Here is a 26,564-nt window from a genome sequence, read left to right as displayed (position 1 = left end):
GAGTAGATGCTAAAAGTACTTAGTACAAGTTTGATGGGGAATAGAATGTTTACTCAATCCCAAAGTATACTCATATTATCACCAAAAAAAAAAAAAAATTAACATCACAGTGAAAAAAACTGGCAGACAACACTTCTACTAAATATGAAGGTTAGCTTCACTAAAACTTGGACAGACTGAAACCATGTGCCTCCTGATGGGATGCGCTTATGTAGTAATGCTGTCAAAATGTGTATTCTGAGTCTCTTCATAATGAAAATCACACTAATCCAAAAAGAGGAACATTCCACAAAGTTGACCTATATTCTTCAGAATACCTATTGTCTTCTCAGAGTACATTCCTAGATATGAGATTGCTGTGTCACAGGGTGTTTACATTTTGTGTGTTGTTAACATAGACAGACAGACTTCTTGAAGTTTTATTCTTTTCAACTTAGAGGACCTATTTTTGGCTCAGCCATTTTGTTGGCACCTTTATCCAATTAAATAAAGGTTAAAAAACAAAATCCTTTTTTTTTTCCCCCCCCACAACGCTTCTGTCATTCTCTCTGATTCAGCTTTTAAAAGCAGTCCATCTTCAAGGCCATGAAGGACCTGTTTATGCAGTGCATGCTGTTTACCAGAGGAGGACATCAGATCCTGCATTGTGTACACTGATCGTTTCTGCAGCTGCAGATTCTGCTGTTCGACTTTGGTCTAAAAAGGGTTCAGAAGGTGGGTTTGGAGACATGATAATCCAGACAAATGAAATAATATTTAACAAATGAATGACGAGCAGAAGAGCATATATATAATTTTTTAAAACTTTCAAGCAACTTTAAAAATACTATAATTCTAATCTAAATTTTTCTTTTGCACTTATTTAAAATTCTCTATACGATAACTTTTTCATGTAAGTCATTTTGCTCTCTGTAACATCGTTAAAATTTGGCCACTTAACTTCACATGGTCAGTGGGGGCTCAGGATTGACTTCTCTCATCTCCCTTCTGCTACCTGGGGCTGTGATGATGCTATCCAACCTGTCTAGTTGGATAAGCTCTGAGGTAGTTGTTCATTGTGTTTTTTATTATTTCTTAGTAACGTGCCTTCAGACTTTAAACTTTGGAAATGGATTTGCTCTGGCTCTCTGCTTGTCTTTTTTGCCAAATACTGATGGTGAGTATCCTGTTAAGTATATATTAAAAGAGCAGTATATTTGCATATTGTCATACGATTAGAACCTAAAAGAAATGTATTGGGTCTTAATTTTGTATCTAAATGTTTCTGTGAAACAAGATGTGAATAACATACTTTTATCATAATATTCAAGTGATCTGAGTATAGAACATAAAGTTAAGGGCTTATTAGGATTTTGATAGCTATTGATAATTTAAGTGACTTACTATATACTCAAGATTGATACTGTTAGTTATCAAATATACTGTGGATGTGTATAGATCTAATTTGAGGAAAGTATCTCATTCTTTAGAAGGTGAAGGTCTGGGGTAAGTTGAAAAAGTGTTGAATGAAGGTGGCATATGAGCATTTCTCTCAAAATGATGGCCCCTTCACATCCCGCATGATGACATTTTGCCCAAGACCACTGAAAATCTGCAAACAGAAAAATTTCCCTTTTGCTGTGAAACCCATCTGTACTTATCTTTGTGTATCTTCTACAAAGATAATAGCCAGTGTGAGTGAGTCAGCCTCTTTGCCTCCACAGTTACCTGGAAGACAGACCAGGTGAAAAGAGGCAGGGCCTGGAAGCCACCAGCCTCTCTCGCCCTCTGTAGCAGGAGCTGTAACTCCGTGTTTTCATGTTATGTTCCATTTTGTGCAAGGCTCTGTAGAAGGGGAAGCTGCACACATTCTGGCATCATAACAGAATTTCATTTCTTCCATCTGCATTCAGGCCAAGTGACTGGAGTTTTGTTTTTATTGTCTTTCTTTTTCTTTTTTTTGTAGTTGATCTAAAGTAAGAAAATCTTTGAAAAACACACTTGGTGGCAAGGCATGTCCTTAGAGAAAGTCTCTACTATATGTAGCAGAATCATCAGGGCTGCCCTTTGGCAATGCAAATTATTAATGATTTTTTATCTTATTAAAATAATTTAACAGTCACATCTTTCATAGCTTTTTAAAATTTTAAAATTTAAAATTTATTTATTTATTTTTTAGAGATAAGGTCTCATTTTGTCACTCAGGCTTGAGTGCAGTGGTGATCATAGCTCACTGCAGCCTCAAACTCCTGGGCTCAGGTGATTTTCCCACCTTAGCCAAGTAGCTGGGACTACAAGCATGCTCCACCATACCCAGCTAATTTTTTTATTCTTGTAGAGACAGGGTCTGTTTATGTTGCGTAGTCTGGTCTTGGACTCCTGGCTTCAAGTGGTTCTCCTGTCTCAGCCTCCCCCAAAGTGCTGGGATCACAGACGTGAGCCACTGCGTCTGGATCCCCTTGCATAGCTTTTTAAATTTTTTAAATTATTTTTTTGACACAGGGTCTCATTCTGTTGCTCAGGTTGGAGTGCAGTGGTGCCATCACAGCTCACCTCAGCCTCCTGAGTAGCTGGGACTCCAAGCACATGCCACCATGCCTGGCTAATTGCCTTGTATAGCTTTTTAGCCACATGCTTAATTACATGCTCTTTTATTTATTTTTATTTTTATTTCTATTTTTTGGGATGGAGTCTTGTTCCATCGCCCAGGCTGGAGTGCAGTGGTGCGATCTTGGCTCACTGCAATCTCTGCCTCCTGGGTTTAAGTAATTTTCCTGCTTCAGCCTCCCGAGTAACTGGGATTACAGGCATATGCCACCACGCCCAGATAATTTTTGAATTTTTGGTAGAGACAGTTTTGTCATGTTGGCCAGGCTGGTCTCCAATTCCTGACCTCAGGTGATCCGCCCACCTCAACCTCCCAAAGGATCATGCCCTAGGATTACAGGCATGAGCAACTGCACCCAGCCTTTTATTTTGTTTTAAACAATAAAACATAACATTTTATTTTGTTTTAAACAAAATAAAACTAATTCAAACAAAACATAAGATCCTCAAATTAACAAACATACCCTTAAATCTGTGTGCATTAGCCATGATGTAGGGCTCATAGTAGCTGTTCATTATTTCGTTGTCTTAACAACCTTTCATCTTGGTCTTCGGGCTGACATGGTGAAAATACTCTCTAGTTGCTCTTGAGCGTATTTTTCACTTCTATCATAAATGTCACGAATGGAGAGAAGGACTGGATTCTTATTTAATAGTCATTATAATTACCAAGTAACCACTGAATAGATCATTTTAGAGTGTTCATTTTATTCCTGCAGACATTTATTGAGCATTTTCAATTATTCATATAGTGATGTGGGAAATCGAAGTCAGAATTCTTTACCTGGAGCTTACAATCCAGTACAGTTGATAATCATAACATGTGGTGGAATAGAGAACTCACAGTGAGGCCTGTTTTTTTTTTCCCCAGTACCAATATTAGCATGTGGCGATGATGATTGCAGAATTCACTTATTTGCTCAACAAAATGATCAGGTAATAATGTTTATTAAGAGGCTAGAATTATATTCTGCTTAGTTATATCTCAATACAGACTATAACCAGATTATAGAATTTTAGGGAATGTTCTAATCTAAACCAAAATAATCCAATAGAATCTTTTTTTGACAGTCCTCTGTTAAGATAGTTGTCTACTCTGAACACCAAGTAACCGCTGCCATGATCATCAGGCTCAGAGTTTTAGGAGGAAACATGTCATTAGGTAGGGGAGGAGAGATGGAAGATGCTGTGGTAGTTGTTTTTCTCTTAAAAATTTAGACAAGACACAGCATACGTACAGTGAAGCATTCCTAGAAGTGTTTATTTGCACTTCTGAGCTTTATTTAGATTTTAAGTGATTAAACTAAAGGAGAGAAATTTAGAAAGGGATTGGTTAACTCTAAACTCATTTATTTAATAGTGAGGATACTTGTTTCTTTGCGTTCTATAAGAAGGTTAAAAATGGTTGTGAAAGTTGAGCTATTCAACTTTTTTTTTTTTTTCTTTTTTTGAGACAGAGTCTTGTTCTGTCTCCTGGGCTGGTGCAGTGGTGAGAATATGCATCACTGTAATCTTGACTTCCTGGGCTCAAGCAATCCTCCTGCCTCAGCCTCCTGTGTAGTTGAGACCACAGGCATGTATCACCATGCCTGGCTAATTTAAAATTTTTTGTAGACACAGGGTCTCACTTTATTGCCCAGGCTGCGCTCAGTCTCCTGGCCTCAAGTGATAGTCCCACCTCCTCAGCCTCCCAAGGTATTAGGATTATAGATGTGAGCCACTGCCCAACCCACCTTTTTTTCTATATTATATCTACAGTATGTATCATTTTATATCATAAACATTTAAAGTATTTGAGATTACAAATATTATATTATCTACTCAGAGGTGCTCCAGTTAGTGATTTAGATATTATGTGATGGGTTTTTCATTCCCAAAGTAATGCTTTTTCCTGTCTAATCAAATAGTGTTCTCAGTAAAAGAGCAATGCAGTAGGATTGTCTGAGACCAAATGATGTCACTGGTATACATGAAGATGTTAAATTCTTATATCAAGCCCGATGATTTTTATCTTACTAGTTTCAGAAAGTGCTTTCTCTCTGTGGACATGAGGATTGGATTAGAGGAGTGGAATGGGCAGCCTTTGGTCAGTATGAAATTTTGCTAATGCACATACAGTGGGAACAAGTATGTGTTACTTCCAATAAAGCAGCCTTTTATGTTTTAATTTTTAAGTTTTCTTTGTATGTTATGTTTTTCTATTGTCCCAATTAGAAAGGAGGATGCTTATCCCTTCTGTTAATTGTTAGTTGGGTGGTAGATGATTAAATAAATTGATATTTATTAGATGACACTAGCTGTCTTGTTCACCTGCAGACCTTCTTGAAAAGTTCTTTGTAGAACTTAGTAGATTATATATGAGTATTACGTGTTATAAACATGTATTAGCATTGTGTGCGTATTTCTCAATGTTACTAAAAATGAATATAGATCAAATGAATTGGAGGGTAAGGAAACAAAGTGTTGTTTGTCTAAATCTAGACATATAGAGAAAAAAGTCTTATACATACACTTCACAATATAATGTTTTAAAATTAATATTTAATATTATTTTTTAATTAGGTAGAGATCTTTTCCTAGCAAGCTGTTCACAAGATTGCCTGATAAGAATATGGAAGCTGTATATAAAGTCAGCATCTTTAGAAACTCAGGATGCCGATAACATAAGACTGAAAGAAAATACTTTTACCATAGAAAATGAAAGTGAGTAATAATGGAAATATCCGATAGAACAATACTTAGGTCTCCTAGTTGGTTGATTTTCTTTTTTTCACCACCCACGTATCTTGTGAAGGTTAGTTTTTCACAAGTGTTAGATTCCTAGATTCCTACCTGAAATTTCTTTTTTCTTTCTTTCTTTTTTTTTTTTTTGAGACAGAGTTTCGCTTCTTCCCCTAGGCTGGAGTGCAGTGGCGTGATCTTGGCTCACTGCAACTTCCGCCTCCCGGGTTCGAGCAGTTCTCTTGCCTCAGCCTCCCAGGTAGCTGGGATTACAGGCACGCATCACCACGCCTAGCTAATTTTATTGTATTTTTAGTAGAAATGGGGTTTCACCATGTTAGCCAGTCTGGTCTTGAACTTCTGACCTCAGGTGATCTGCCCGCCTCAGCCTCCCAAAGTGCTGGGATTACAGGTATGAGCCGCTGTGCCTGGCCTCTTTTTGTTTTTTTTTTTGAGACATCTTACCCAGGCTGGAGTGCAGTGGCATAATCACAGCTCACTGCAGCCTTGATCTCCTTGGCTCAAGTGGCTTAGCTTCCTGAGTAGCGAGGACTACGCCATCACACCCAGCTAATTTTTAATTTTTTTTGTAGAGATGGAGTCTTGCTATGTTGCCTAGACTGTTTTGCAACTACTGGCCTCAAATGATCCTTCCACCTTGGTGTCCTAAAGTATTGGGATTACAGGTGTGGGCCACCATTCTTGGCGTGATACTTGGTATTTTCCCCTTTTTATGTGAGAGTGAGTCATTTTTCATATGTGAAATATTTTTCTTCTAAACCATATTAGTAAGATTTTTTAAGTTGCTGAGAATAATGTTTAGTGCTTCTCAATAATTTGTAAAATATTACTAGATTTGCAGTTTTAGCATACGAAGACCTAAAGGAATAATGTGAATTACTTATACATTTTATTGGCCTATAATAAAAGACAAGCTAAATCTCACCATTTGAGTAGTATATTTAATTCTGATTTTCCTATTGTCTAGCCTTAGAACAGTATCCCTGCATGGTAGATCCTGTTGGGATGTTGTTTTTGAAAGAGATGTTTTTGGATGTGTCAGTTATAAAGGTAGTTCTCAGCATTGTTCACCTAGGTGTATTCTGTTTTTTGTTACTATTCTTGGTTGTAAAGTCCATCAGAGTTGAGATTTTGGTGACAGTTTTATGGGGAGAATGAAGAAATGATATAACCAGCATATTAGGAGTAGCTATATCCAAATATTAATTTTTTTCTATTTTCATTATGTTGTTTGAAAGATCAAAATACTGATTTCATTTTCTTTATTTCTCCATTTATCCTTTAAAAAAATGGGATTTGTAGTTGTCCATTCTTACGCTTCTATAAAGAACTTCCCAAGACTGGGTAATTTGTAAGAGAAAGAGGTTTGCTTGACTCACAGTTCTGCAAAGCTGAGGAGGCTTCAGGAAACATAAATTCATAGCAGAAGGGGAAGGAGGCATCTTCTTCACAGGGCTTCTCCCACCAGATCCTTTCCTTGACAGGTGGGTCTTAGGGGGATTACAATTCAAGATGAGATTTAGATGAGGACACAGAGCCAAACCATATCAGTATTTTAGGCTATTATATTCTTATAGTGAGTCAGGATAATAAGGAGGCTGGCATGACTTTTTCTTTCCTCATTGTAGTTTAACAGTGGCTGTCTCAGAAAATTGTAAAAACAGAAGATTTTCCTTCATATTTATTTATGACCAGCTAGAGCAAAATATAAGGAAAAATGTCTAACTTTTTCTCCTATAATTTTGAACAGCAGTTGAGGTTAAAGAAATTTAGAATGCATGTTCTTTTTTTGAATCCCAACTATCATATTTTGTCCTAATTTTTTTTTTTTACATAATTGCCCAACTGGCTTGGTTATGGAAAATTTCTTTTTAGAAGAACTTTGAGGAAATAATACCTTCATTGCTTTTGTTATAGGTGTTAAAATAGCATTTGCTGTTACTCTGGAGACAGTGCTGGCTGGTCATGAAAACTGGGTAAATGCAGTTCACTGGCAACCTGTGTTTTACAAAGGTAGGAAGAAAACCATACACATATTCCTTACTCCAGTTAGATCTTATGGCATGGTAAGCTGACCAAATCAAGTGGAGAATTGTTTTAGTGTGATTAGAAATCTCAAACACGAGACATTTTCAAGTTGACAAAGTGTAGTACTGCATTCCTGGTGTGCTAGACACTCAATTCCATTGAACATTGAACTCCTAAGTGGGAAAAGTGTGATTCCTGCCATGATGCTGAAACTACCATCCCCCCCATTAACTTTTTATCTTAAAAGTTTCCACTTGATTATTATGGAATTTAAGAAAAACTGACTTTCAGGCCAACTTCACTGGATCCTTTACCCTCGGTAATAACAAAGTTGGTACCACTGAGATACATTATTTATGAGAAAGGAAGACTCTGTTACTGCTTCTTTCTTTTGCCCTTTTTCTCCATTTATGGAGTGGCAGTTCTGTGCATGTTCAGGCTGGTGCTAGGTTTATAGCTACCTCACATTCTTCCCTGGCCTCTTCCCCAAGGCAATAACAGCAATAATTAATTCTTAGGCAAACCACCATTCAGCTCTTCCTTACATTATGCCATGTTTGCTATAATTTAAAAAACAAAAAAGTTGGAATTATAGATATTGAAGACCCCCGTCGTATGTAAGGATGAACATTTCCTCTTCATCCTTCTCTAGAGGCAATTACAGTACTGAATTCAGTGCATATCATTTTCTTTTTTTTTTTTTTTTTTTTTGAGACGGAGTCTCACTCTGTCGCCCAGGCTGGAGTGCAGTGGCCGGATCTCAGCTCACTGCAAGCTCCGCCTCCCGGGTTTACAGCATTCTCCTGCCTCAGCCTCCCGAGTAGCTGGGACTACAGACACTCGCCACCTCGCCTGGCTAGTTTTTTGTATTTTTTAGTAGAGACGGGGTTTCACCGGGTTAGCCAGGATGGTCTCGATCTCCTGACTTCGTGATCCGCCCGTCTCGGCCTCCCAAAGTGCTGGGATTACAGGCTTGAGCCACTGCGCCCGGCCCAGTGCATATCATTTTCATGCATGTTTTTATACTGTTGCTACACATCTATATAGCTATAAATATTGTTTTATAGCTATTGAAATGATACCAATATGTATTTATTCTTTTACAGCTTGCCTTTTTAGCTTATCATGTTTTGGAGCTGTATCCACGTTGATTTGTGAAGCTCTAGTTATTTGTTTTTATTGCACAGTAGTAGTCTATTGGCTGAATATCCTACAACCAATTTATCTCTTCTTCTAATGGTAGACATTTGTGGTGTTTGCAGCTTTTTGCAGTTACAAATAATGCTGCAGTGAACATCCTTGCAGTACCCATGTTGTTTGTTGTGTTTTTCTGGTCATCTACAAACATGATGCTTGTTGATCACCTAAAGGGATTAGGTTTTATTTTTTAGATGGTGTTCTACAGCAGCCAATGAGATTATTGTCTGCTTCCATGGATAAAACCATGATTCTCTGGGCTCCAGATGAAGAGTCAGGAGTTTGGCTAGAACAGGTAAGAGTGTTGGATATTTAAGGAACAGAAAATTAAGTTTTGAACTCTGTATTTAAATCCTAAGTCTATATTGATAGACCTGCAAATTTTCACTGTGTACATTAAAATAGTGGGAATTTAACAGTCTCTGGAATCAGCGGTTTCTGTTGTGAGAAATATAGACTATTGATTAAGAATTGTTTTCTGTCTGTTATTGTACAGGTTCGAGTAGGTGAAGTAGGTGGGAATACTTTGGGATTTTATGATTGCCAGTTCAATGAAGATGGCTCCATGATCATTGCTCATGCTTTCCACGGAGCGTTGCACCTTTGGAAACAGAATACAGTTAACCCAGTAAGAAAAGAGTGTTTAAATAAAGCATTTCTAATCAAATAGAATGCATCCTAGGTAAATAGTATTTTACTTATAACAGTCTACAGAAACATAGTAGAGGCACTTTAAGTTTAAGTGACATAACTTTTTTCTGTAGACATTGTTAAGGTATTGAAATTTGCATGTAGGTAAATTTTCTACATAAGTGTACTGTATTCCTTTAAGCTATAGAATTTTTTAATGAGAATTTTTCTGAAATGTGTAACTTTCCTGTCTTCTTAAAAAATTAACATAATTGGGTATCTTGTTGGACTGCTAGATCCCTATTATTGAATGAATGTCAGTAATTTATTGTGACTGACATTCAACACCTGGGCATGGTAGCTCATGCCTATAATCTTAGGAACTTGAGAGGCTGAGATGAAGGATTGCTTGAAGCTAGGAGTTTGAGAACAGCCTTGGTGACAGAATAAGACCCTGTCTCCAAAAAAAAAAAAAAAAGGGGTAGTCTTCTCCCTTTAGTCATGTAACTGTCTCTCTACAGCATTCCTTCTCTTACTTTGTAATCTCATTTGCTTCTGATCTACTTCTAGTTTGGGAAAATTAGATAGCAAAAACAGAGTGGCCAAGAGCACAGGCCCTTGCAGCTAGACAGCCTGGGTTCACTTACTAGCTATGTGTCCTTGAGGACATTAGTTAATCCCTGTCTCAGGTTCCTCATTTGTAAAATATGGGTAGTTTTTTTTTTTTCTTTTTTTTTTTAACAGGATCTCACTGTCACTCTGTGTGATCATAGCTCACTGTAACCTCATTCTCCTGGGGTTAAGCCATCCTCACGCTTCAACTTCCTGAGTAGCCGGTACTACAGGTGCACATCAGACCCAGCTAATATTTAAAAATTTTTTATAGACACGGGGTCTTGCTTTGTTGCCCAGCCTGGTCCTGAACTCCTGGCTTCAAGTGATCCTCCCGCCTCAGTCTCCCAAAGTGCTGGGATTACGGGTGTGAGCCACTGCATCTGGCATGTGGATTGTTAATAGCATCTACTTACAGGGTGTTTTTTTGTTTTTTGTTTTTTGAGATGGAGTTTTGCTCTTTTTGCCCAGGTTGGAGTGCAATGGCGTGATCTCGGTTCGTTGCAACCTCCGCCTCCCAGGTTCAAGCGATTCTTCTGCCTCAGCTTCCTGAGTAGCTGGGATTACAGGCGCCTACCACCATGCCTGGCTAATTTTGTATTTTTAGTAGAGACGGGGTTTCACCATGTTGGCCAGCCTGGTCTCGAACTCCTGACCTCAGGTGATCCATCTGCCTTGGCCTCCCAAAGTGCTGGGATTATAGGTGTGAGCCACCGCACCCGGCCTGCTGGCAGGGTTTAAAGGCTTAAATGAGTTAACATTTATATGATATGCAAAACAAGGCCTGGCACATACTGGATGCTCTATAAGTGTATTTTATTTTGTTATTGTTTTTAATAAACATTTACTGGTTTTTTATAAAGGATTTTGCAAAGGAAACAGAGGAAGAGATATGTAGGGTGAGGTATGGGAGAAGGGATGCCAAGCTTCCATGCCCTCCCTGGCCGTGCCACCCTCCAGGAACCTCCATGTGCTTCGCTATTCGGAAGCTCCCTGAACTATGTCCTCTTTGGTTTTACGGCAGCTTCATGACAGCAGCATTTTTTCCCCCAGAGTGGAACCCTCTCATGATTGGGTTTCAGACACACAATCAAACAGGTGGGGAAGATTAGAGGCCTGACCCTGAAGCCTAACATACCCAACATTGTAACTGAAGACTGTAACAAGGGCTATGGGAGTTTCGAGCCAGGAACTTTTGTCAGAGAAAACCACTGTACGTAACACCTCAGGCCATGGATCCCTCAGGCCAGGGATCCTTCACATCAAAAAATATAGGCTGGGTGTAGTGGCTCATGCTAGTAATCCCAGCACTTTGGGAGGCCAAGGTGGGAGGATTACTTGAGCCCAGGAGCTTGAGACCAGTCTGGGCAACATAGGGAGACCCTGTCTGTACAAATAATTTTAAAAATTAGCCATGGGCATGCAGCCCTGGGCATTGTTGCAGGCGTCTGTGGTCGCAGCTACCTGGGAGGCTGACGCAGGAGGATTGTGTGAGCCTGGGAAGTTGAGGCTGCAGTGAGCCATGGTTATGCTACTGGATTCCAGCCTGGGTGATAGAGCAAGACCCTGTCTCAAAAAAAAAAATGTGTACACGCACAGTCCAGTCCCTCATACTGTATGAATGTCTCTCAGGATGAGACCACTCAGGTTTGCAGATTTCCTTCAATCTTGTCAGGTTTCAGAAGGAGTAGCCTCAGTAAATATTGTATACAACTTCACTTGTTAAGGTATCTGGGATAATTGAGCTAAGACACAATGTCATCTCTTGCTCTGAGACTCTTATAAGTTGTTAATGTGATACTGAATTTTCCTCAATGACCCATTTATTCATTTCTTTACTCTCAGCTACTATTTCTCCTTCTCTCCATTAATACCCACATTTAATTTTCCTTCAAAGGTTAAGTTTTAGTCCCTCTTGAGGTTGTTCAAAAAGATTCTCTGTGGACCAGGCATATGACTTTTTCTATATTTTGTTGTCATTATTTGTTTATATGGTTATTATTGCAGGCTTCTTAATAGGTGGACCAACTAGGTTTGATTCATTTTTCTGTCCTCTACACCTGTAACTCTTTTTACTTAATAAAGCCATCAGGCCCACATGCAGAAGCCACTGACTCGTTTTACACAATATTTTTACATTTTATACAATTTTTATTTAGTTTAATAAATACATAGAACCTAGTATATACTAGAATTGTCCTATGTACTTTACAAATGTAACTCATTTAATCCTCATAATAACGCTAGAAGGTAGGTGTTATTATAATAACTGTTTTATTCTATAATTGAGACACAGAAAGGTTAAGTAGTATCTGGCTGCTCAATAAATGATGAATGGAGGGAAATTTCCCACAGTTACTAATTTAAAGGATACAGCACATATTTGAATGCTTAAGCATTCGAATGGATGCTGTGGAAAATGGATCCTGTTATTCTGTGGTGCGATCTTGTATACTTAGCTTTTCACCTTGCCAGAGGGCTTTAGTCTTCTCTGTTATCAGACGTGAGTGCTTTACTTTGGTGGTAGTCTTTGAGTATTTTGATATGTGTCATGAGCACTTTCATTGCAGAGAGAGTGGACTCCAGAGATTGTCATTTCCGGACACTTTGATGGTGTCCAAGACCTAGTCTGGGATCCAGAAGGGGAATTTATTATCACTGTTGGTACTGATCAGACAACTAGACTTTTTGCTCCATGGAAGAGAAAAGACCAATCACAGGTAAAATGTCTTATTTATTTATTTATTTATTTTTTTCTTGGGATGGAGTTTCACGTCACCCAGGCTGCAGTGCAATGGCATGATCTCAGCTCACTGCAGCCTCTGCCTCCCAGGTTCAAGCGATTCTCCTGTCTCAGCCATCTGAGTAGCTGGGATTATAGGTGCCCACCACCACACCCACCTACTTTTCATATTTTTAGTAGAGACAGGGTTTCACCATGTTGGCCAGACAGGTCTCGAACTCCTGACCTCAGGTGATCCACCTCCCTCATTCTCCCAAAGTGCTGGGTTACAGACATGAGCCACCGCAGTCAGTCTCTTATTTTACTAAATGTGTTTAAAAGAAAACATCCATGAACACAAGAAAAGTAGGGCAGCCATGCTAGCCATAAGGAAAATGCAAATTAGAACCATGATGAGATACCACCACATACCCTCTTGAGTAGCTAAAGTAAAAAATATATTAACAGGTGCTGGTAAGGATGCAGAGCAACTGGAACTTTCATACATTGCTACTGGGGATGCAGAATGATACAGCCACTCTGGAAAACAGTTGGACATTTTATTTTTTATTTTTTGTAGAGACAGGATCTTGTTATGTTCCTCAGGCTGGCTTTGAACTCCTGGCCTCAAGTGATCCTCCTGCCTCAGCCTCCCAAGTAACTAAGACTACACATGTGAGCCACTGTGCCCAGCTAATTTTTAGATTTTTTGTAGAGACAGGGTCTTGCTGTGTTGCCCAGTTTCGTTATGTCTTGTAATTTTAGGTTTAATTCATTAGGAAGCATTATCAAGTGTACAATAAAAGCCTGAAGTCATATAGTGTTAGATAATAGTAGTGAGGGTAGTTCTTGTTTAAGGAAATTTTCACTGTGTTAGGCAACTAGAATAAAACAAAATGTAAAAGATGGATCCTGTTTTCAAGGAGTTTACCATCTAGCTATAGGGTAGGGCTATAGGTAGGGGCAGTGGAACTAATGTTTCTGTAATTATTGGATGAAACCAGTTAATTGCTAACTGTTGGCCCTGAGCTCAAACAATTGTAAAACTTCACTACTGGTAAACTTTGAACTGCTATGTGGTAGAGAAAATCAGGATCCTCTACTTCAGTTTCTGACAGAAATTCATGGAACTGACTATGGGTCAGTCCGTAAGAGCTAAGGAAGTTTGCCACTAACACTACTGCTTCAGTAACACATGGTAGATTCAAATAAACAGAGTTGAGAACTTTGGGAACAGCATCTATAGTCAACTGAAAAACAAATCAAATGATTTTGAGTGATTTTCTGTGGCTCTTGGTAATTGTTACCAATACTGCCCAGTTGTGGTTTATTCATGGATGAATTTGCCCTGCGGTTATATTTCCATTGTATAGTAAATAATTTTCATCTAATAATTTGCTTGTTGAAAATTCAGCTTTGGAATGATCATTTTTGTTTATCCTGTTTTACCCAGGTGACTTGGCATGAAATTGCAAGGCCTCAGATACATGGGTATGACCTGAAATGTTTGGCAATGATTAATCGGTTTCAGTTTGTATCTGGAGCAGATGAAAAAGTTCTTCGAGTTTTTTCTGCACCTCGGAATTTTGTGGAAAATTTTTGTGCCATTACAGGAAAATCACTGAATCATGTGCTTTGTAATGTGAGTATTTCTCTAAATATTTTACCTAAATCTAGTCCCTTCATTTTAAATTTAAAAAGATTTTTGCCTTGGGCTTTAAATGGAATATATAGGTAGAAGGAAAGTAATATTGTTTCTTAATGGTTTGACAAACTTTTTTGTGCACTGTGGGCTGTAATGATTTAAATACTAAAACCAGAAATTTTGTGTCCCATATGAGCTCAAAATACTATAAAGCTGCATTAGTGTTCAATTGAGACATGAATACCATGTTTTATCACCGTGTTAGGTACCTAGAATAAAACAAAATAAAAGATGGATACTGTTTTCAAGGAGATTACCATCTAGCTGTAGCGTAGGGGTAGAGGTAGGGGACAGTAGAACTAATGTATCTGCAGTTATTGGATGGGACCAGTTAATTGCTAAATCTTCTGGTACTAAAGTAAATTTCACAGAAGGAAGAAGTCATTATATTGGAATAATGAGAACATGTTTAATGGGACTTCATTTGGGTGTCATAAGGGTCTTTTTTTTATGTTTATACGCCCTTCTAAAAAATATTTGAGCTACTTATAAAAATACATGGGTTATAAAAGTTATGAAGTAATTTTGAAAGAAAGAAAATTAGGAAGATAGGTTACACAGAAGTACATATTATATAGCCCTTCACTTAGAGTTGAGTCACAAATTTGGTTCTGAGCTCGAAAAGGATAAGTACCCTTTTGATAGGCAAAAAGAAGGAGGGGGAGAGAGAAAGAGAGAGCGAGCGAGCACGAGCGAGTGCAAAGGGGAGGCCAGAGCTGTTGTGGTACCTCTTAGAATGAAGACTGGATGGAAGTGGAGAGCATGGGAAAAGTCCATGGTGGAGGATCTTGGGAGGCAGGCACAGTCCGACTGTGGGGTGCTGTTGGAGGCTCCTACACAAAGAGTGATGAAAAGCATTTTGGAAGAGAGTTATCTGGAAGCTAAGAGACTCTGAAGGCCGTGAAACTAGCACCAGTCTGGGTAAGACTGGAGAAGAAAATGAAATTCATTAGAAATGAAGTATCCAACTAAAATTCCTGGAGTGTATACTCAGCACCTCATGCTACGGGCTTTCTTATGTGAAGAGGGTTTAAGATTCTGTTGTGCTTGTTTCTAATAATGGACAATAGGAACAAAATCAAAAGGAAAGCCTTGATTGTGGTTATTATGTAGAGCTAAGCATATGGAGGTGGAGGGGCAGCTAGTTTCAGGATCTGTTCAGTTCTAGGAATTGAAATGGGGTTTTAGGATTCCATGAGAGGCTTAGTCCCAGTTGTACACTTAGTTCTGTGTCCTAAGATACAGGGATCCTGTAGAGTGGTGAGGCGAGCTGCTTGCTCTCGTTTGGGTTTTGCTCCCATACTAAGTGTTGGGATAGGTATGTAGGAATGCCTCTTACTGTTCTTTTCCATGTTAGTTTTTCTTGGTTTCTGAGATAAGGCATACTGTTTCTTGTGTCCCAGGTAGCCATTTTTGATGGTTTTAAATTCTTACTGTTCATGTTTGTGTCTAGTTTCAGCTTCTGTATTAAAGTCTAAATTGTACAGAACACTCTTAGCAAATGAACATGTTCCAGTTTTGATGGTTAGCATATAGTTTCACATATAATAATTTGATTGATATAAATTGCAAAATCTAAGCAGATAATTAATTGCCTTTTCAAATGGCACTCATGCAAAGTTTTTAAATACTCAGTTAGTTAGATACATTTAGTGAAAATACTATGACTAATGCTGTAACTGTTCCCTTCTGGGAAGCATCTGTGTCTATATGAGCATCATCAGGGGATATGCTTGTGAGATTATCTTGGAAGTAGAGCTCTGGGCCTTCCATTTTCAGCCCACTGCATTTCCTGTCAGACCCTGAAACCCATTGAAATGTTATGGTTTGATGAGATCCCTTTATGGATGAGAGGATGCCCAACTTTATGGATTGCATGGGAGCTGGACGCCTGGTAGGGCCTGTCTGTTGGAGAGTGATTGCTTAGCATTGCATTATTGGTTCAGAAAGTGAAAGTACGGGTAGACATCCACACAAGATGGTCTTTAAACTGTTTCTTGGCATTTATGAGCATGATTTTTTTGTAGTGTCTGAAGTAACAGTAACTTTTAGTTATAAAATTAGCATGTAAAACTTTAGCATTTAAAATTTAGATATTATATTTCCTATTCTAGCAAGATAGTGATCTTCCAGAAGGAGCCACTGTCCCTGCGTTGGGATTATCAAATAAAGCTGTCTTTCAGGGTAAGGCTTTTGTCTTCAGAATTATTAAACCCATAGTGGTACTTAAACCCCAGTCACACACTTGTGTAATGTCTACCTAATGTTTGTTACAGCTGATTTTTTTTAAATCACAATATATGTATCTATCTTTTCTATCACCTATTTCGTGGTAAGTACTCTTTGTACACACTCAGACCACTGAAATAGATGCAGTTTTCACAAAGCAAGTTTTCTTTTTTTTTTTTTTTTTTTTTTTTGAGACAGAGTCTTGCTCTGTCGTCCAGGCTAGAGTGCAGTGGTGCGATCTCAGCTCGCTACAACCTCCGCCCTTCGCCTCCTGGCTTCAAGCAGTTCTCCTGCCTCAGCCTCCCGAGTAGCTGGGACTACAGGCATGCGCCACCACGCCCAGCTAATTTTTTGTGTTTTTAGTAGAGACAGGGTTTCACCGTATTGGCCAGACTGGTCTGGAACTCCTGACCTCAGATGATCCACCTGCCTTGGCCTCCCAAACTGCTGGTATTACAGGTGTGAGCCACCACGCCCTGCCACAAAGCATGTTTTTTGGTGTTAGAACTACCGATGAGAATGTGGGTAACCTGAAGAATTGGTTATGTAGTTTTAAAAGTTTGGAAACTGATAGATCAAAGAAAATGGAAAGAACCTTTATGGAGTTGATTAATGCCGCCAGGAGCGTGTTTGGAAAATACTGGAGTAATGGAAATACTCTTGCTTTTAGAATCACATGGACACAGCTGTGAATTACACCACTTTGAATTACCACTGCTTTCTATCTGGTGGCCTTAATATTGAGACGAGCAAAGGAGATATAAAAATAGTGACTATGTTCTTGATGTGTTTCTTCAAACTAGGAGATATAGCTTCTCAGCCTTCTGATGAAGAGGAGCTGTTAACTAGTACTGGTTTTGAGTATCAGCAGGTGGCCTTTCAGCCCTCCATACTTACTGGTAAGAAGTGACAAAGACAATTTAATTAATCACTAGAACACACAGTATGTTATCTATTGCTGCTGACCTAAATAAGTGCTATAGAATTCACTTTTGTATTTGGATGAACGTAGAAAAAAATAGGTTCAATTTATTCTAGAGCCTCCCACTGAGGATCATCTTCTGCAGAATACTTTGTGGCCTGAAGTTCAAAAACTGTAAGTTAAACTGTATTTAGCTCTTTGGTCTGATTCTGTCATAACTTGTGATTTTTCCTTCCCACCCCACAATTTGATTTCTCCTTTTTCTTCCTTCTACCTACCTTTTTCCTCCTCCTCTATATATCTCTTAGTGGCTCTTCATAAGGAATGAGAATTAAACCTCACATTTGTTTCTATATTACTATTTATTGTGTTCATTAGTTTTGTTTATTCATCTTATTTTTAAAGTAGAGAAGCATAACATACATTTTTTCTTTGTTAAAAAGACTTGTCTGGGTACAGTGGCTCACACTTGTAATCCCAGCACTTTGGGAGGCCATAGCAGGAGGATCACTTGAGGCCAGGAGTTTGAGACCAGCCTTGACAATGTAGCGAGACCCCATCTCTACAAAAAATTTTTAAAAATTAGCCAGGCATGATGATGCATGCCTGTAGTCCCAAGCTACTCGAGAGGCTGCGGCTGGAGGATTGCTTCTGCCCAGGAATTTGAGGCTGCAGTGAGCCATGATTGCACCACTGCACCCCAGCCTGGGTGACAGAATGAGATTTTGCCTTGAAAAAAAAGACTTAAGTTTTGTTGTTAGTCGTGTTTTTTTTGTCTTTGATGATTCCTGATGAAAACCTTTCCATGGTTTATTGTTTAGATACTGGCTGGTTGAAAGTAGGAGGTGAAAACTTGTATGTTAATTGTTTGAATGAGTTATATTACTTATAGGAAGCTGGCATTTTTCTCCTATCTCACTGTCTTTCTCTCAAATGTTTACCTAGACGAACATATAATGTTCCTCAAAAGAATTGTTTGTTAGCTAAAGAAATTGATGTTACTCTTTTTACTTCAAAAATTGTGTGGCTTGAGAATAGATTTATTTGCTAATAGTATATATTTTTCTTTTTAAATTTTAGATATGGGCATGGTTATGAAATATTTTGTGTTACTTGTAACAGTTCAAAGACTCTGCTTGCCTCAGCTTGTAAGGTAGGCAATTTTACTTTTGATTCTGCTTGGTCACAAGTTATTTGGGTCATCAGGCTCCTGCAAGTTTGGTAATGATTTAGGCAGAACTCTACGTGAAAGGCCACTAATCCTTGGTTTTTTTAATCTTTCTCAATTTCTCTTACCCTTCTGTCTCTTCAAAAGCTTATGGTTTTATTTTAAGTCTGTTTCAGCCGCACATTTTGAGCTTATCTGTGCCCCCCTACTAAAAGTGATTTAATCAAATATCTCAAAATGGCAACTGGAATCCCAGCTACTCAGGAGGCTGAGACATGAGAATCACTTGAACTCCAGAGGCGGAAGTTGGAGTGAGTCGAGATCGCGCCACTGCACTCCAGCTTGGGTGACAGAGTGAGACTCTGTATATAAAACAAGGATATCTCAAAATGACGCTAAAAATGTGATAAATTTTAAATAATTGGAGTCCTAGAGACACAGGAAAATGAAAAGAGGAAATCTGGAGTGAAGTTCATCAGACCTTTTTTGAGGACACTCTTGGCACTGACCTGAGGCAGATGACTTCTGCATTTACTTACAAGGATGATCTTGAATTCATCATTCAGTATTTATCCATATCCTATGGATATAGCAATTATGGAGGATTATCTGAAGGGTCTTGAAACCCACACATTCCTCTTAAATTTTCTGAAATTTATTTACTTGTTTTAAATATGATGGTAAGTGCTGCCCATCTGCATGGGCTCGTGTCCCTGCCTTTACTGTGGATTTATGCCGCTAATCTGCATTGAGAGGCATCATAAGAAATACTGCTGTGCTTCCCCTACACCCACCACTACCCCACTTGTTTATTCTTTGAAATGGTACTGAGAGGACTTCCTTCTCTTATAGGAGCCTTTGGGGAAAATGGAGTTCAGTAGTTCAACTGTCTGGGCTTCTACTGAGCAGATAATTTGTTTCTAACTTAGGGTACTGTGAATCCTGTAATTGATTTTTTTTCCCCCTTTTCAAGTTGACTCACAAGATATACATCCTCTAAACATTTTTTAAACAGCTGTATTTAGGGTTATTAACATACTATAAATTGTATGTTTAATGTGAACAATTTGATAAGTTTTGACGTGTTTATCCCAGTATAAATCATCATTACAGTCAAGATACTGCATATATCCATCAACCCCCAACATTTTCTATGCTCTTTGGCAATTCCTCTTTTCTACCTTTCCCTTTCCCCGCCTGCCTCCATCCCTAGGAAACCATTAGTCTGCTTTTTGTCATGATAGAGTAGTTTGCATTTTCTAAAATTGTATATAAATAGGATCATGTAAGTATGTACTTTTTTGGTTTTGCTTCTTTCATTCATCATAATTGTTTGAGATTTATCCATGTTTTTGCATGCGTCAGTAGTTCATGCCTTCTTAATGCTGAGTAGTTTTACCTTGTACAGATGTACCACCATTTGTTGATCCATTCACTTATTAATGGACATTTGGGTTGTTTTCCAGTTTTGGGCTTTTAGCGATGGTACAGTTATGAAAATTTATGTACAAGTCTTTGCATGGATATATGCTTTCATTCTCTTGAGTACATAACTGTGAATGGAATTGTTGGATTATGGTAGATATATGTTTAAAATTTTAAGACATTGACATGCTCTGGTCCCCAGTGGTTACACATTTTTGCAGCAGTGTATTAGATTTCCAGTTGCTCTGCACCCTCACTGGCACTTAGTATCAGTCTTTTTAACTTTAACCATTCTAGTAAGTGTGTAACAGCTCATTATGGCTGTGATTTGTATTTCTCTAATGATATTAAGCATCTTTTCATGTGCTAATTTTTTATCAATATGAAAATATGGTGAAACTATTCAAATCTTTTGCCCATTTATTTATTAGATTGTTTTCTTATTGAGTTTTGAAAAGTTTTTAAAAATTTTTTTATACATTTAGGAGTACAAGTGCAACTGTGTTACATGGATATATTGTGTCTTGTTGAACTCTGGATTTTAGCATACCCATCACCTGAATAGTATACATTGTACCTTGAGTATTTCATTCCTCAACCCCTCCCACCTTTTTGGTTCTCTAGTGTCTACTATTATTCCATGCTGTATGTCCATGTGTACCCATTGCTTAGCTCCTACTTGTAAGCAAGGATGTCTGGTTTTTGGCTTTCTGCTTCTGAGTCATTTCACCACTTAGGAGAATGGCTTCTAGTTCCATCCATTTTGCTGCAGAAGAAATGATTTCATTGTTTTTTATGGCTGAGTAGTAATTCATGGAGGGTGTGTGTGTGTGTGTGTGTGTATACACACCACATTTTAAAAACCAATTATCCATTGTTGGACACCAAACAGTTTTTTATATACCCTGGATACAACTTTATCGGATGTGCTTATGTAGATTATTTTTCCCAGTGGCTTGTCATTCTGTTAACAGTGTCTTTCAAATGACAGATGTTTTATGTTTTGGTGAAGTCCAGTTTACCAATTTTTTTTTTTTTTAGGTTGTTTTCTTCTTATATCTAATCTTTAACTCAAGGTCACAAGGATTTTTCTGTTGTGTTTTGTTCAAGGAGTTTTATGGATTTTTAACTTTTGCCTTTAGACCTATGATACTTTCAAATTAATTCATGTATTTGTCATGGAATATAGATTAAAGTTGATTTTCTTTTATTGTAGATACCAGTTTCAGCATCATTTTTTAAAAAGACTATCCCCTTCATCACTGTGTTTTGTCCTTTTGTCTAAAGTCACTTGTTCATATATGTGGGTCTGTTCCCTAGACTTTATTGGGTTCTATTGATCTTTTTTGATATGATGCCAGTACCATACTCTCTTAGTAACTATAGTGTTTTAGTAATACATCTTGAAATTAGGAAGTATAGAGTTATTTTGGCTGTAGTAGATCCTTTATTTTGCATTTCAGAATCAGCTTAAGAGTTTCTACAAAAATACTTGCAGGAATTTTAATGGAGATTGCATTGATTCTCTAGATTAATTTGGGGAGAATTTTAACAATATTGAGTATTTTAACATATGAATGCAATATATCTGTCATTCCTTCAGGTCTTTAATTTCTCTCAGAATTGATCTTTTTAAAAGTAAACCATTTATTTTAGAATAATTTTCATTTTTTCCCCCCTCCCTGTCACAGTTTTTCATTTCATTTTTTTCCCCCTCCATGTCACAGTTTTGATCATGGAATAATTTTTTAAGATCTGAGAGCTACAGTGAAAAGGAAAAAAAAAAAAAAGAAAGAAAGCATGATAATATTAGTCCCTGATGATTCGTTTTTTCTAATCCCAGTCATCTGTAATTCTTCCCAGAGATTAGAAATGGTTGTAGTATGTTATCTCCTAGGAATTTTTTTTTGAATTCAAACAGATAAATAAAATATACTCATAGAAACAATGTGTTGTTTTTAAAATGGTTTCTCTTCAGTTTATTTTTACTTACTAGCTTTATTGTTTCATCTCTGTCCTATAGGCAGCTAAGAAAGAGCATGCAGCTATCATTCTTTGGAACACTACGTCTTGGAAACAGGTGCAGAATTTAGTTTTCCATAGTTTGACAGTCACGCAGATGGCCTTCTCACCCAACGACAAGTTCTTACTGGCTGTTTCCAGAGATCGAACCTGGTCATTGTGGAAAAAGCAGGATACAATCTCACCTGAATTTGGTAAAACAGCTTCTGATTGGGAAAGTTACTAGTGAAACAGTTATGTCCATTTTATCTACATTAAGCAGCTTTAGTTAAGACAAAGATAACAGAGTAAAGGGTAGAGCATCTTTGAAGCCTTTCAAAGTTCTTGGATAACTGAGGAAGACTTGACCTTCCTCGTAGGATTTAAATGGAGATGATCTTTGTTTGGGTTGACCTACTTGTGATTATGTAGTCAAGATGGCATGTATTCAGATATCTCAGTTCAAGAAACATAAACGGCTGTATGTAGGAAGTTAGGTTTTGCAAATGAGATAGAATGCTACCACAAAACCTAATGGATGACATATCCTGAGCTAGGATTTTATGGGACAGGAATAATGAAGATACAACTAAGAAAACTCATGGTTGAGTGATTTCTTCTCTCTGAACTATTTTATTAATATAGTACTATTTTAAATTATGAAATATAGAGGAAACCATTATCCTTAGCTTTTTCCTACCCTCTCCAGTCACCTCCTTCATTGAGAAGGGCATACTAGGCATCCATCTGGATAACATGACCCCTGAGCAAGGTATTAGCCCACCTACCCACATTCTACTCTGAACCTGGCATAAACTGAAAAAAAAAAAAGAGGACTAAAAACCTTTGTGTAGTTGGGGCAGTGGCCTATTCCTATTCCCCTAGTTTCTTTTGGTGGATAAGTTCTAGAGAGTGTTTAAAGTATATTTAAGTTGTTTAATCCTGTTTTTAATTTTTCCATTGATAAGACTCACATACAGTTTGGTTTTGTGATATTTCTAGTCTCTTTGTTTCTTGTGTTTTAGAGAATACCCAGGGACTGTAAAGTATACTTAGCAATATGTTTTAGAACAGACTGTTTTCTTTTGCATCACTAATCTTTTCCTAACATGCAGCATTTACTGTTTAAAAAGCTAAAGTTGGCCAGGCACAGTGGCTTATGCATGTGATCCCAGCACTTTGGGAGGCCAAGGTGGGTGGATCACCTGAGGTCAGGAGTTGAAGACCAGCCTGGCCAACATGGTGAAACCCCATCTCTACTAAACATACAAAAATTGACTGGGCATGGTGGTGCATGCTTGTAATCCCAGCTACTTGGGAGGCTGAGGCAAGAGAATAGTTTCAACCTGGGAGGCAGAGGTTGCCAAGATGGTACTAAGATGAGCCAAGATGGCGCCATTACACTCCAGCCTAGGCGACAGAGCAAGACTCCATCTCAAAAAAAAATTAATTAAAGTTGGATGGGTGTGGTGGCTCACACCTGTAATCCCACCACTTTGGGAGGCTGAGGCAGGTGGATCATTTGAAGTCAGGAGTTTGAGACCAGCCTGGCCAATATGGTGAAACCCCATCTCTACTAAAAAATGTAAAAATTAGCCAGGTATGGTGGTGCATGCCTGTAATCCCTGCTACTCAGGAGGCTGAGACAGGAGGATTGCATGAACCCAGGAGACGGAGGTTGCAGTGAGTGGAGATCCCACCACTGCACTTCAGCATTAGAGTGAGACTTCGTTCTCCCTGCAAAAAAAATTGTATTAATAATGTATTTATTAATTTGTTATATCTTTATGAATTATGGAGTAATAATAGATACAGTCTTACTCCTTCCTCATAAACAGTTATGTGGTTTTTGTTTTTTAGGGTTTTTTTTTTTAGACGGAGTTTCCCTCTTGTTCCCCAGGCTGGAGTACAGTGGTGTGATCTTAGCTCACTGCAGCCTCCACCTCCTGGGTTCAAGCGATTCTCCTGCTTCAGCCTCCTGAGTAGCTGGGATTAAAGGCACCCGCTACCACACCTGGCTAACTTTTTGTATTTTTAGTAGAGACAGGGTTTCATCACGTTGGTCAGGCTGGTTTTGAACTCCTAACCTCAGGTGATCCACCCGCTTCTGCCTCCCAGAAGTGCAGGGATTACAGGCATGAGCCACTGTTCCTGGCCAACAGTTATATGTGTTAGGTTTAGTCTGTATAAGGGCTAGAAGTTGCCTTACACTTAAATCTTAAAAGGAAAATATTTTCTTAAGATTTCTTTTTTTGAACATTAAGTGGTGCATTAATCTTTTTTCTATAGCCTAATATGCAAATCTGCCTACTTTGAGTACGGCTAAATAGCTTCAGGCTTCTTCTATAGGCGTGAGTTGAACTTCAGTTAGTGTTTGGAAGATGTTTGTCATCAGTCACTAGAGAGTGACCAGTCAGTACAAAAGCATTCCCTACTAGAAAAATAACTATGTCCACAGCCTTCTGGTGAGCGGTTGTCTGGCTTCAGTCTGTTTCAAAAGTCAGTGCATATAAATTGAATATTAAGTTATATGGTATATATGGCACTTAAACATCACTTCCTAATAGGTAAAAACCCAGCTTTCTCTGCTTTGTGAATAGTGTATACATATTTCTTTCAGAGCCAGTTTTTAGTCTTTTTGCCTTCACCAACAAAATTACTTCTGTGCACAGTAGAATTATTTGGTCTTGTGATTGGAGTCCTGATAGCAAGTATTTCTTCACCGGGAGTCGAGACAAAAAGGTAATTATTTAAAAACTTAATATTTTTTCAAATGTAAAATAATATTTGTATAGGTATGTTTGAATAAAAAATGCATAATCCTGCCTTGCTGTTACAGCTTTTAAAAATCAGCTATATATTCCTTTCTGTTTTTCATATATGTACATATAAAAAAAGACTTTTCTTGTTAAATTCTATAAGTAAATTTCTCTGAAATGTCAAAAATATGAAGAGAAGACCTTTCAGACATATGACCTTCATCAAATGGTCCCAGTGGAAGAAGAGTAATAAATGAAATTAATCAAGACCAAGAAACCAGGAGGGCAGCAAGGGAGGTAGGGGAATAAGGGAAAAACTATTTTCTAGTTTTCATACTTTTATGAATTTAACATTTTTCTATAATGAATGGTTGTTACCTTTTCATTTGGTGCTAGAAGTGGGTGGAGTATGACTGACCCAAGCTTTAAAAAAAAGTCAAAACAAAGTAGCTAGGAATTTTTTTTTTTTTTTTTTGGAGACAGGGTCTCGGGTGCAGTCGTACAGTCATGGCTCACTGCAGCCTGGATCTCCTGGGCCCGAGCAATTCTCTCACCTCAGCCTTGGCCTCCCAAGTAGGTGGGACTGCAGGTACTCACCCCATGCCCAGCCAGTGTTTTAATTGTGTAGAGATGGGGTCTTGCCTTGTTGCCAGGCTGGTCCTGAGCTCCTGGGCTCAAGCAGTCCTCTCACTTTGGCCTCCCAAAGTGTTGGAATTACAGGCATGAGCCACCACATCCAGCCTCCGAGTATGTTCTCCAACATGACCTTCACCTTTATTCTCTGAGAAATGTCCACCTCGCCTCTAGTCTTTCCTTTGTTTTCATACTCTTTAAAATACCCTTTTGTTCCTACAGACTAGAGGTGGTGAAGCAGTTTAGTGTCACCGTTCCTCTCCCTGCCCTCTTTAGTCACAGACACGGTACAGATCACTGAAGTGGAGGGCTAGCACAGGCAGGGTGTCACTCAAGCTAAACACCTACATGTCAGCCTCTATGGCAGACTTTATGTCTCAGATCCTCCCTTCTGTTCATTTGCCTATTCTTTCTTGGCATTGGTGTGCCTGTGCTGTGCTCAATGCTGAGGAAGAAGGACTGCTTCTGTCCCCCACAGTCATGCTGTGTTAGTCTGTTTTCACACCGCTCTAAAGAACTGCCTGAGACTGGGTAATTTATAAAGGAAAGAGGTTTAATTGACTCATAGTTCCTCAGGGCTGGGGAGGCTGCAGGAAACTTTCATTCATGGCAGAAGGTGAGGCAAACACATCCTTCTTCACATGGTGGCAGGAGAAAGAAGTGCTGAGCAAAAGGGGGAAGCCTCTTATGAAACCATCAGATCTCGTGAGAACTCACTATCTTGAGAAGAGCATGGAGGTAACCGCCCCCATGATCTGATTACCTCCTACTGGGTCCCTCCCACAACATATGGGGATTATGGGAACTACAATTCAAGATGAGATTTGGGTGGGGACACAGCCAAACCATATCACATGCCTATAGAACATGGTCCAGCTGCTACTCTCAGGGGTAGGTCAGGGCTCCAGCAGACAAGCAGCATTTGCTGGACATTCTCTGAAATGTACTTCTGCTTGCTTGGATAAAGCCTTCTGCTCAGAATCTTGCTTTGGTTCTGCATTTTCTACTGTTGTCCACTTCACTTCTTTCTCCTTTTTTTTTTTTTTTATTTTTTTATTTTTTTTTTGAGACGGAGTCTTGCTCTGTATCCCGGGCTGGACTGCAGTGGCCGGATCTCAGCTCACTGCAAGCTCCGCCTCCCGAGTAGCTGGGACTACAGGCGCCCGCCACCTCGCCCGGCTAGTTTTTTTGTATTTTTAGTAGAG

At 38.6% G+C, this 26,564-nt stretch overlaps 1 protein-coding gene across 2 annotated transcripts in view; it reads left to right on the top strand.

Moving 5' to 3' along the window:
- ELP2 (elongator acetyltransferase complex subunit 2) overlaps positions 1-26,564 on the top strand; it is a 40,363-nt gene that overhangs the window by 7,907 nt on the left and 5,892 nt on the right. For both annotated transcript variants that reach the window (XR_493397.3, XM_007974250.3), the window contains exons 4-19: positions 558-714; positions 1,079-1,156; positions 3,458-3,522; positions 4,606-4,672; positions 5,149-5,289; positions 7,246-7,341; positions 8,748-8,848; positions 9,050-9,181; positions 12,366-12,515; positions 13,971-14,159; positions 16,337-16,406; positions 17,255-17,350; positions 17,490-17,547; positions 18,454-18,526; positions 21,990-22,182; positions 24,588-24,709. Coding sequence is in view for 1 of the 2 variants with exons in the window: in XM_007974250.3 (XP_007972441.3) it covers positions 558-714; positions 1,079-1,156; positions 3,458-3,522; positions 4,606-4,672; positions 5,149-5,289; positions 7,246-7,341; positions 8,748-8,848; positions 9,050-9,181; positions 12,366-12,515; positions 13,971-14,159; positions 16,337-16,406; positions 17,255-17,350; positions 17,490-17,547; positions 18,454-18,526; positions 21,990-22,182; positions 24,588-24,709 (1,788 nt within the window). In the remaining variant the exon portion in view is untranslated. The remainder of the gene's footprint in view (positions 1-557; positions 715-1,078; positions 1,157-3,457; positions 3,523-4,605; positions 4,673-5,148; positions 5,290-7,245; positions 7,342-8,747; positions 8,849-9,049; positions 9,182-12,365; positions 12,516-13,970; positions 14,160-16,336; positions 16,407-17,254; positions 17,351-17,489; positions 17,548-18,453; positions 18,527-21,989; positions 22,183-24,587; positions 24,710-26,564) is intronic.

The sequence above is a fragment of the Chlorocebus sabaeus genome, chromosome 18, assembly GCF_047675955.1.
Source record: "Chlorocebus sabaeus isolate Y175 chromosome 18, mChlSab1.0.hap1, whole genome shotgun sequence".
Classification (NCBI taxonomy): domain Eukaryota; kingdom Metazoa; phylum Chordata; class Mammalia; order Primates; family Cercopithecidae; genus Chlorocebus; species Chlorocebus sabaeus.
This window is presented reverse-complemented; position numbering and strand designations above follow the sequence as displayed.